We start from the raw sequence: 12,132 nt of genomic DNA, 5'->3' as shown, positions 1-12,132 counted from the left end.
ATTAATAAAAGAACATTTTATTCACAGACTGAAGCATTTTGAAATACAGAAGAATAAAATATATAATCGATACAGAAAAATACATTTCAAATGAATTAAAGTTGATTAGTTACTCCAATTGGCAAATGTCTCAGAGGTCATCTAAATAAGATTTTTTTTTTCCGTGTTCATAAGGTTATGAAGTATTATTAGTGGTGGTAGACGTGTTCGTCGCGGTTGAAGACCTTGACGATGGTCTCCCCGAAGTTGGGGATCTCGTGGAAGAGGCGCTCGTCAGGGACGCGACGGTCCAGTGGGTAGCCGTGGGGCTTCTTGTCCAGGTACACTCCGTGGTGACCGTAGTGGTGGAACTTGGTCGTCAAGTTGATTTCATCATTGACAGAGTCAGCCACACCGTCGGTCACAGCCACCACCAACTTGAACTCTACACCAGCCTCGTTGCCCTTAGGTATGAGCAGCCTGTTGGGCAGCCCAGTAGCGCTCACGAATTCATCAAGGTTCAATTCACTGCTTCCGGCAATCGCTGCTTCAGTCTGTTCATGCAAGCTCTTCAGGCTGGGCACGTCAGGCACCGTCACTGAGGACTCGGAGGACTTGCGAGTAATAGTGTTCTCGCCAGGTATCACTGAGGGAAAACAAATAATATAGGCAGCTGAAGTGACAGCATGATAGAACTTATGTGCTTAATTTACGAATAGTCTTGTGACAATATAAGTGACAAGTCATTATTTGAGTTAAAAATAATATTATTTAAACATAATCACATGAACTGAATTTCTCTAATCATACAAAGATAATGTAGAAACGAGAAACATTTTGAGGTATAGTAAATCAGGAAACTAACTGAAATTTACACTCTATACTTACGTTCCTTCTGGAACTTGTCTAGCTCAATGGCGTGCCAACGACCCTCGTTGAATGGCATGATGACACCATTAACGTCGCGATGTGGCCAGGCGAAGATACGGATTGTGGACAACTTGTTCTCATCATTATTGTTCATTATGTTCACTTTGAAGGAGAAATCCTTGTGCCTCAGACGTGGGATAATGGCGCTAATTTCCATGTTATCCTCCCATATCATCTCCTCCTTGTCATCCATAGCATTCATGAGGCTGTATTCATAATCTTCAAAGTAAGTCTCCAAGGGACCATCAATGTCAATCATGTTAACAGCTACACCAGGGAACAAAAGATCTTCCTGGCTATAAGGTTTAAGATGGTCTTTATGTTTCCTGAAGAGGTCGTCGATGTACTTGTGCAGCTTGTAGAAGGCGGGGTCACGGAGGGCGGTCTCATAGTGCTCCAGGACACTGGGAGTATCGTAGTACTTGGCATGGGGGTCACCCTGGTGGCCAAGCATCATGTGACCCATGTTGTGTAGGGAGCCGTAGTATTCATTATAGGGGTTGTACACACACGACTCAATGATATCACCCAGGATGTCAATACCGTGTTCGTTATTGATGTCCACCTTGTTACCCTCCTTGTCGATGACGTAGCCGTGAGCGATGGCATCACGGATGCGGTTCTCCATCACGATCATGTCGCGCACCTCAGCAACCTTGTCCACGTCCTCGATATGGATGTCATCATGACGGAATGGGAATGGGTTGCCATTTTTGTATGAAGTGTGGGGGTCGAAGCCTTCATGGAGATTCCTTTCCCAATGAAGCTTTTCTATTTTCTGAAGGTGGTTGGAAATGCGCTCGGCTTCAAAGCGGTTGACCAGCTGGTGATGAACCCAGAAGTAGTTCTCGCCTCTGCGTTCAATCTGATAACCAAAAGTCTCATTCCACCAGAAGGGATATTCAATATGCCAATTGATGTAGTGGGTACTGAGGCCGATATCCTCACCAAAGTAAGCTATTTTATGTTCAGGGTTATTCTGTGTGCCTGTAAAGTTCATGTTAAATCTACCTGGTTTCTCAATCAACTTTGCCCTGTAAGCTTGTTGGATTACTTCGCTGCTTGTGAAAAAGTGTGGCATGATCTCATAGAGAGGAGGCAACACAACGTGCTTAGTGAGTGGGGAGTGTTTGATAGCTGTGTACAGAGCGTAAACATACGTCTCCTCGTTCATCATTTTACGGAAGTAAACAGCGTTGCCAATAGCTGTTGGCCAGTCTTGGCACTGTAATAGAACCTTTACAAGCAGCAGTGCTTCCTCGCGCTGAGTGGCGTTAAACACTGAGAACCAGTGATGCCTCTCCTCCAGATGTTGGGTCTTGACCTCCTGCATGAGTTTGTTGACGGCTACACCACCATCAGGCATGTTGGCAGTGTGGGCCAGTGGGTCAAAGGAATCTTCCAGGGCCTTCAGGTTGGCCTCGTGCAGAGGCTCGTACAGCTTGTGGAGGAGGAAGTTGATGTCGTGCTGCTTCTGTGCTGTTGGTACACCTGAGACACATGTGAGAATGTCAACATTAGATTAAATATTAAAGCAAGGGAATAACTCTGGTACAATTTAGTAACTCTTTAATGAATTGTAAAATAATAAAATATCTTTGTTTGCTGTAAAACTTAAAATGATATACTGTATATAATTTAAATTAATATATTTTCTACAATAATTCATACTTCATTTAATTTAATTTAATTGCGAGTAAGTTTTAGTCAAACAGCCAGTATCAACATTATTGAGCAGAAACTCTGCTGGACGCAATTTCTTATACCGTCTGGGAGTTTCTGTAATTGTACTGAACTCAAGTTTTGAAATGTTATTAATTGTACTGAACATTTTGGAATGTCGGTGACTATACTTTACAATTACACAGTCAGTGGATATACTCACCATCAGGTTCATCTCTCTGGAAGCCGCCGAAGTAAGGCCAGGCAGCGGTGGCAGCCACCAGTGAACACAACAGCACGATCTTCATGATGCTGATGATGTCCCAACACTGCTCGCGCCGCCTTATATACCTGCTGAGCCTCCACCACCCTCCCTCGTGCCCTCCCCCTCCATCCATCTCCTCCTGCTACGTCTTGACAGTAGCCCATATGATAACAGTTACTGTCTAAATTTTTTGCTTCTATCTCTTTCTCTCTCTTGTTTTCTCGCTCTCTCTCTAGCGTTCTCTTTCGCTGTTTCACTCTCTTTCGCTCCTTCACTCTCTTTCGCCGGTTCTCTTGCTCTCTCTGTAGCTTTCTATCGCTCTCTATTTTGCTTTCTCTTTTGCTCACTCCCTGGCTCTCTATTTTGTTTGCTCCAGCTCTAGCTCTCTTGCATTTTAGCTCTCTAGCTTTCTTTCTCTAGCTTTCTCGCTCCCTAGCTTTCTCGCTCTCTAGCTTTCTTGCTCTCTAGCTTTCTCGCTATCTACCTTTCTCGCTATCTACCTTTCTCGCTCTCTAGCTTCCTCACTCTCTAGTGCTCTCGCTCTCTAAAAGATTCAGTTTAAGGTGTCGTATACAAATTATTTCGGCATTGATGGTAATATCTGTACAATTGACCTTCTGGGGACGGATGTACAGTATATTTTTGTTTGTGTTGATATATGAGACTTAATCGATTTGTGAGTTTGTTATTTGGATGAGTTCATGAAAGTTATGTTTGTTATATAAAATTGTTTGAGCGTTTTTGTGTGTGTTTTATTGCTGTTGTTTGCGTGTATTTATGTTACGTTTCTCTCTAAGTTAATGGTTTTATGTTTTGTATTTACATGTTTGTTTGTATGTGTAAGGAAAGCACATGCAGTCTTAATTGTGTGAGTGACAACGTGAAGCCTTAGTAACCTAATGCAGTAACTAGGGAGTGTGTAGTGGAGGAGATGAGTGTGTGGTGGAGGAGATGAGTGTGTGGTGGAGGAGATGAGTGTGTGGTGGTGGAGATGAGTGTGTGGTGGTGGAGATGAGTGTGTGGTGGTGGAGATGAGTGTGTGGTGGAGGAGATGAGTGTGTGGTGGAGGAGATGAGTGTGTGGTGGTGGAGATGAGTGTGTGGTGGTGGAGATGAGTGTGTGGTGGTGGAGATGAGTGTGTGGTGGTGGAGATGAGTGTGTGGTGGTGGAGATGAGTGTGTGGTGGTGGAGATGAATGTGTGGTGGTGGAGACGAGTGTGTACTATGTGTGTGTGTGTGTAGTTGATAGAAATGCGCAAGTGAATTGAAATTAAATTTGAATTTTGCCGCTGTAGAGACAAAAGCTAGTTTATTGTACACCCCATACTCATCCTGTGAGCGGTAGCGCGAAAAAGAATTACAGATCAGAAGATACAAACGGTGTTTTGCATACACCAGTGGTCCGATTATTGTAGCATAGAATGTTACAGAATATCTCCAGTACCTTATTTTAGTTCTGTTCATAACAGTTGGCTTATCTATGAGGTTCAACATGTGGATACAGTCTTAATATATCAGCTCCCTTGCCGTTAGAAGTTCAAATATTTTGGCATTGCGCACACGGAATTCTTGGATCGATCCCTAAAAGATTTTATTTTCTCACTGTATGCAGTGTTGGAGTGTGTGGCCATGTGTTTGGCGACACACTTTGCATTTAGTGTTGGTGGCATCATTTTGAGGGTCATACTGCCAAAGGAACTTGTATCTTAACCTTAGTCTAGCGGTTACAACATCTTGTAATCTATTGGTCTTATTAATTGCTTGCTCCATTTACATGTTTTAATAGATACATCTCATCAAGGTGGACAATGAATTCACTACCTCCTGTTTACATTTGAGTGCTCTTTCTCAATTGTGTTACCATTAGGCTGAGTCGCAATGACAGCAGATGGTCGGTGTGATATTTTTAGTTTGTAGGTTATGTATGTGTTCAAAAGCTCTCACTTTGTCTTTGTGTTAGAGATAAGGATTATGTGCAGTCAATCATTTAGTCGAGCGTGTGGGTGTTGTGATGTCGATGGGAACTGTCCGCCAGGGTAGGAGGAAGTGCTGTTGTGTCTCAGTTTTTTACAGGTTGTCGGGTCCAAACACCTTCCTCTGTGTAGATGTAGTTTGGATCCATTTAAAGTCACTAATTCCATGACTAACATTATTTCGCAGTTTCACGGACGCAATGTTGCCTGGTTGACCACGCAAGAGCCTCGGCTATTATGAGGTTGACTTGAATTATTTTCAACATCTGTGACATTGTATCCTTGCTCTTTCCTCATATTAAGTACTTAAAGTGATTATGATAGAGGCTGGGATAATTGTAAGGACTTTATTTTGCTCTTTTTTTTCAAATTTTCCAATGCATTTCATGTCACGAAGGACCAAGGATGGTGCGTGGTAATCTATAGAGATCTTATATCGCCTAGGTACTTTGTTTAGCAATTCTATTAGCACCATAGCAAAGGTTGTACCCCGCTACACATCTAAGGGGTTTTAGTCTGTCCATACATTGGCGAGTTAGCTGGTGTATGGCAGGTGAAGTACAGGGGATAGAAAGACCAAGATGTTTTTTTTTAAAAAGAGACATTGTCAGTGGTGCTATTGCCTATCTTAAGTTGGTAACCGCGTTTGGTTGATGGTAGTGTGTGTGGTGGGGAGGAGAGGAGCGTGTAGTGGTGGAGAGGAATGTGGTGGTGGTGATAAGTGGGCGCTATATTGAGGTGGGCAAAGGTCTGTGTGAGGTTGAGTGTTATGTGGTGGCTTGGATACAGGAGTGAGTGAAGGGAGGGGTGTGTGTGTGGGGCGGGGGCAGGGGCACTTGGTAGTTCTTAAAAATCCCAGTCCTCCGTCGTCATCATGATCGAGGCATATGCTGAGAGTCTACCTACCCCTCCCCTTCCCTCAGCCTCCCCCCTCCGCTTCTTCAGTCAGTGCTGGCACACTTGTTGCTAAGCCTCAAGCAGCTAACGTCTGCTAATTCTATTTCAACCAAACATAACCTTAAGCCAGTTCTGTATCCTCTTTTATTCCGATATTATTTCTTGTTGATGGGATTAATTAAGAGATGATTAGATAGATGAATAAATAATTAAATATACATCGACCATTTCTGAATATCGCAAAAGTAGGCATTACGAACATACCAAAAACGAACGCTAACGAAGGTGTTTCCAGTTACGTTATGCAAGTTTACTGCTGAGCAAAAAGTAAATATAACTGAACCAAACAGCCACCTGCTCTAGTTTGTCTTAGCTACAGTAACTGATGGCGTCCTTATCACATCATTATTGTCCGGTTTATTACCATGAATAACAACATCTTGGGAGTTACTGGCCCGTGTGACGTTATTGCACCCTATGTGTAAACTGTACTTAAGTGTGTATTGAATTCGGTTTAACTCTCCTTCAACCTTTCTTTCTTCTTTCCATTAGTAGAATGGTATATGGACGCTAACGGTCTTCTCCACTCTCTGATCATAGTTAAATTTCATTACTACACTATTCTGAGACGAAGAAAGAATAAAGGAATGAACGTCGGGTGTAGGAAATACCAGCGTCTGACTCATCTAATCTTTCATCTTTAAAAAAAAACTAAAATTGAAAAAAATAACATGAAATCATTATCCAAGTTCTATTTTAAGATATTTTTTCCCAATGATAAACATCGAACCATAAGATAAAATAAATCATGGTGGGTGAGATCACAAGGGCATAAACGTGACACATTTGACGGTAGTGGTGGTGGCAGCGGCGGTTGTTGTTGTTGCCGACCTCTCAATTCGTGGTTACTGTTACTACCCACCAACACATTTAACCTCTCTGATCGCCTTATCTTTTTGTTTTCAAGGTCCCTCCTCGTCATATCTTCTTCCTCTTCTTCCTCTTTCTTATTCTCTTCCTCCTCCTAACCCTGTTCTTCATCCTATCCCTTCTACCCCCTCTTCTCTTCCTGCCCCCCCCCTCTTCCTTTCCTGCTTTCCTCCCTCTTCCCCTCCTTCTCCCCCCAGCCTTACTCCTTCTCCCCCTCCTCCTGCTACCGGGTCCCTCCTCTAGGCTCTCTATCCACAGCAGGTGTATAGATCACCTGATAATCTCTCTCTTCCTCTCTGTTCTATGTTTTTGGTTGTGGGTGTATGTGTGTGTATGTGGATATGGGGCTGTGATAGTGCGTGTGTGTGTGTGTGGTTAGGCGTGTATGTCTGGGTAAGTGTGTGTGTGGGGGGGGGAGGTAGGTGTGTGCGTGTGTGTGTGTGTGTGTGTGTGTGTGTTTAAAAGAGTTTGGTGAAACGAAATTTTATAGGCATTGAAAAGCAGATTCAAGATGACGCCTATGGAGACATCAATTATTCATAGAACTGAGGAGTGTGTGGTGGTGGAGAGAAGAGTGTGTGGTGGTGGAGAGAAGAATGTGTAGTGATGGAGAAAAGAGTGTGTGGTGGTGAAGAGGTGACTGTGTGGTGGTGGTGGTGGTGGTGGTGGATAGGGGGTGTATGAAAGGCTTTTGATAGTGGACTAGGGTGTGTTGGAGGCATGTGACTTTGCAGAAACAAAGATATGTATGTTGTGGTATAGAGAGGGGTGTGGTTTATAGGTATATGGAGAAAGTTTAAAGGAAGTGGAACAAATAAAAAGAGTGTTATATGACAAAAGTTAAGTCCAGATCCAGAGATAGGTCCATAAATACAAGAAAAACTTAACACTTACTTGCTCATATCCACACTTTACATAAGTAACTTGCAAGTAATTCCTGAACATGTAAATCCTGTACATCCACAATGGTTCACAACGCTTCATCAAATTTCAGTGTTTTGTCAGTTTGGTTCATGTTATCACCGTCATGTATAAAACGATTCCGTTGTTCACAATCCACAATCTGTCTTCCGTAATGATTATAAATTGAGATCAGAAGTTGATTTAGGTATTTTCATGTGTCAAGTTCCAATTTGCTTGCCATAAGCCTTTACATAAGATAGTGTTCACTCGCACAGTGAAATAAGCAACAATCAATTAAAAATATTCGTTTAAACATGAGTAAATTTTCATTCGACATCACTTTGGTCTCCCTTATCAATAAGTTCTAATAACAAAATTAGAAATTTCATGTTGTATACAAAAATATCAACACTGAAAGAGACGGAAAGTTTATGGGAATTTCCAAATGCACTCTAGGATTTAAAATAAGAGAAGGTATAAGGAGTACATATAAGGAGAGAGGAAGACAGATAACCGGATTTGGAGGAATTATCGCCAGAGGGGTGTGTGAGGACGATAGGTTCAGAGCGCGAGCGGTTGCTGTGTGGAGGAGGGAGCGCGGCTCGTCTAGGCACTAGTGAACCGTGTGCATATTTAATGGGGTCGTGTGCAGCGAGTAAGGGATTTTAGTAGTGTGCAAAGAATACAGCGGGTAGTACCTTTCAAGTTGTGTGGGAAGGAAGTATGGACATGATAACGTACTAATGAATGGTTACAGAGCCAGACTAAGCAGCAAATAGTTTGTTAGTTAAAGGAAAGAAAATGAATGAAGAAGCAATTGGTAAGACTACGGGGGAATAAAATCAGGTGGTAAAGGCTAATAGAATTTGATGAATTCAGAAGAAATATATCAAATGAGAAATGTGAATGTTTGGCCAGGTCTTAGAAGGAAATATCGAGTGGTTGTGTAATTTAAGAGCAGTAAGGCGTGAAATAAATTGGCAGAAGGGAGGAAAAGAGAGTTTGAGAGGATGGAAACGTGAAATTTGGGGAGAGGCAAAGGATGTCGGTAGGATAGTTTGTTGTTACCCGGGGTGGTGGTGTTAATTAAGGTGGTGGTGTTAGTTACTGTGGTGGTGTTAATTAAGGTGGTGGTGTTAGTTACTGTGGTGGTGTTAATTAAGGTGGTGGTGTTAGTTACTGTGGTGGTGTTAATTAAGGTGGTGGTGTTAGTTACTGTGGTGGTGTTAGTTACTGTGGTGGTGTTAGTGGTTGTGGTGGTGTTAGTTACTGTGGTGGTGTTAGTTACTGTGGTGGTGTTAGTGGTTGTGGTGGTGTTAGTTATTGTGGTGGTGTTAGTGGTTGTGGTGGTGTTAAAGATTGTGGTGGTGTTAGTGGTTGTGGTGGTGTTAATTAAGGTGGTGGTGTTAGTTACTGTGGTGGTGTTAAGGATTGTGGTGGTGTTAGTGATTGTGGTGGTGTTAGTGGTTGGTGGTGTTGGGTGGTGTTAGTGATTGTGGTGGTGTTATTGTGGTGGTGTTAGTGGTGGTGGTGTTAGTTATTGGTGGTGTTAGTGATTGTGGTGGTGTTAAGGATTGTGGTGGTGTTAAGGATTGTGGTGGTGTTAAGGATTGTGGTGGTGTTAAGGATTGTGGTGGTGTTAGTGGTTGTGGTGGTGTTAAGGATTATGGTGGTGTTAATTATTGTAGTGGTGGTGATGTTGGGGCTACCTGTGGTGGTAGGGCTACTTGTAGTGGTGATGCTACGTGTGGTGCTGGTGGTGGTACGTGCGGTGGTGGTGGTGGTACGTGCGGTGGTGGTGGTGGTACGTGCGGTGGTGGTGGTGGTACGTGCGGTGGTGGTGGTACGTGCGGTGGTGGTGGTACGTACGGTGGTGGTGGTACGTGAATGTGTGTGTGTGTGTGTGTGTGTGTGTTGGAGAGTAGAGGAGTGGCTGATCTTGAAAGGTTAAACTTTAGAGTTGAAGTTTCAAGAGAGTAGAGAGAATGACAGTTCGGAGGGGATATCGTATAGGTTGCAGTGTGAGACAGAGCACGAGTGTGTTGAAATGTTTTGAGAAACTATTGAAGCAGAACTACAACACAATTAAAACTTATCTTAAAAGTTCTATTGTACTTGTGTGAACTGATAATGGAAAGAGACATCGAGGTCCCACTTTAGCCTTAGCCTGTCAACTTCAGGACCAAACTAACCCTAACCTGGCCTGTAACCACTGAAAGCGGCTTAAGAATAAAAGATGTGCTCGGGTCTTAGTGCTGGCTGTCTGATGTGGGAGGAGGAGTTAGTGTGACCAAGAATGAAATTGACGGGGTTGGGTGAGAAGGCTAAGACACTCACAGACTCACTCCATAGTGGGGGTATTCGTAATCATATTGTCCCCCACATTGGAACCTAACTGACTACCACTACCACTCTATTCAGTACCTGGTAGGTTGAGCTCCCCGCCGATAGTACTGTGGATTAGTTAACCTGAGGAAATCAGGAATGGTGATTTTCAAATGCAGTGTAGTCAACGCTTTCCAGTGTGGGTGAGAGTTGGGAAGCAGTGATGAACCACTGATGGGGTAGTCATAGGGAACTGGGGTCAACCATATCGGGTTGGACCTGACGATGTTCAGTAGACAGGTAATTTGGGTGTCAATGTGACATTCGTGACGCCAGACCGAGTCACAGCTGGTAGGACGATTGAGTGGTGACGATGTGTAGAACAAGAGTTATGGAGCAGTTCATTTATACTTTCTTTATTACCTGTTTTGTCTATAAGAGCATAACCGACCTATCTGGTCGTTTGTTTAATCTAACAGAAATAAAGAAGTAAAGAGCACCTTGTCAGACTTATCATTCTATCCTGTTCGCTACAAACATCTATATTTAACACATAAATCATATATATATATATATATATATATATATATATATATATATATATATATATATATGTGTGTGTGTGTGTGTGTGTGTGTATGCAAATAAATCACTGTAGGTGCGCATGATCCAGGTATATGCTGATAACCACAAGGAAAAAGAAAACACGAAGTTCCCAAGCCCTTTCGTGTAATTCACATCTTCAGGGGTGAGTACACACTAAGTAGCACTTAGTCTGTACTCACCCCTGAAGATGTGAATAACACGAAAGGGCTTGGGAACAATGGTTGTATTTTAATCTTCGAGAATCCGGCACAATCGCATAAACCATTAATGTATTTTAATCAATAGAAAAAATATAACAATAAACAAATAAGTTTGTTTCTGAGAAGTGGGTATATATACAAATGAAACTCGGAGTACAACACACTATCCAACAGTGAATGTGTTTTTGAGTTTGAATATGAGAATTATTTCTAATTATGAAACATCTATGGACTTATGCACAGTGCATACCTAAAACACAGTTACAACAGGAATTAATGACCCGGATGTGTTAATATGATAAAGGAAAATTCGTAAAAAAAAATGGCTTCATTAACATCAAAAAATCTACAAAGGAATAAAAGGTTTCATTCGTAACATTTCTGAAGTCATCTGGCTTTTTGTTCTGGGTTTTTTATATTCAAGTGAGTATTGATGTCTAGTAGTGGTCAATGCTTCATCTAGAATAGACTAACAGCCTTGCAAGATGGCAACTGCGTCCAAGGAATATAATTTACAGAGGGTGGCAAGTGGTGTCGGGACACTAAGGGGTGGATAGCACTGTTTTACCAACCAAAGACAAAAGTCTTTTAACACGATTACATATACCAACTACAACTTCCTATACCGCATACATAACATGAGTAACGTATCTGTTGACTTGTATAGCTGACCAGCACCATACATAACTTAATTTTAGGTATCATAACATCTATGTTTATCAAGTGCTAAAATCTTATATACTGCTAATAATATACTCAACAGTAGAGGGATATTGTACAGGGGCGGAGTAGGTGGGAGTGCCAATCATCTTAGTGGTCAGGTGAACAAACGTCATCATTCTGGAAGTTGAATATCAGATTTACTAATTTTTCCCCTCTTTATGTTTCACAAGTACTTGCTGACTATTATTCTTAACACTAGCAGTAGTAAAAACACCTACAAGATTTGTAATGATGGATTATTACTGGGAAGCCCATGGACCATAGCCGAATAAAAATAATCCGAGTCAGTATCTTGTGGCCGTCCCCAATGAATAGGGTCCCAGTCTAACAGCAGTTGATACCTTGGCTCAATGAGTGTGTGTGTCTGTGTGTTTATCCGTGTTCTAATGGAATCTGTTGGCAAAGTATCAATATGTATAAAACAAAGGAAATTATTAGTGAAAGACATTCATATATCATTGTCATTTATTGTAGCGAAAAAGGCTTCTCGACTATTTTTTAATGTAAAACATCTTTACGATTTCCAGAGAGACGAAAAATTACAAAACATAAGCCAAATGAGAACATTTACACGAAAAATCGCACTGTTTAAATCTTTTCGTCCTCTTACATACAGTATACACGATATAATTTAACAAACATTGTAAAAATCTTATTCAATGTTACAAGATCGTAAAAAATGTCATGCAAGTGCAAAGATTTTGTTAATCCAGATATCATGACCATCAGCAATTCATTT

At 41.8% G+C, this 12,132-nt stretch overlaps 1 protein-coding gene across 1 annotated transcript; it reads right to left on the bottom strand.

Moving 5' to 3' along the window:
* LOC121862864 (pseudohemocyanin-2) lies at nt 1-2,903 on the bottom strand. The gene is made up of 3 exons (XM_042361207.1): nt 2,795-2,903; nt 868-2,400; nt 1-625 (listed from the first exon to the last, which is right to left on the bottom strand). Exons 1-3 carry the CDS (start codon nt 2,877-2,879, stop codon nt 189-191), a joined length of 2,055 nt encoding a protein of 684 aa, XP_042217141.1. The 5' UTR covers nt 2,880-2,903; the 3' UTR covers nt 1-188.
* Nucleotides 2,904-12,132: the final 9,229 nt, after the last annotated feature.

Source organism: Homarus americanus, unplaced genomic scaffold (assembly GCF_018991925.1).
Source record: "Homarus americanus isolate GMGI-L3 unplaced genomic scaffold, GMGI_Hamer_2.0 scaffold24922, whole genome shotgun sequence".
Taxonomy (NCBI): domain Eukaryota; kingdom Metazoa; phylum Arthropoda; class Malacostraca; order Decapoda; family Nephropidae; genus Homarus; species Homarus americanus.
Note: the sequence above shows the minus strand (reverse complement) of the source record. Positions and strands in the feature narration are given on the sequence as shown.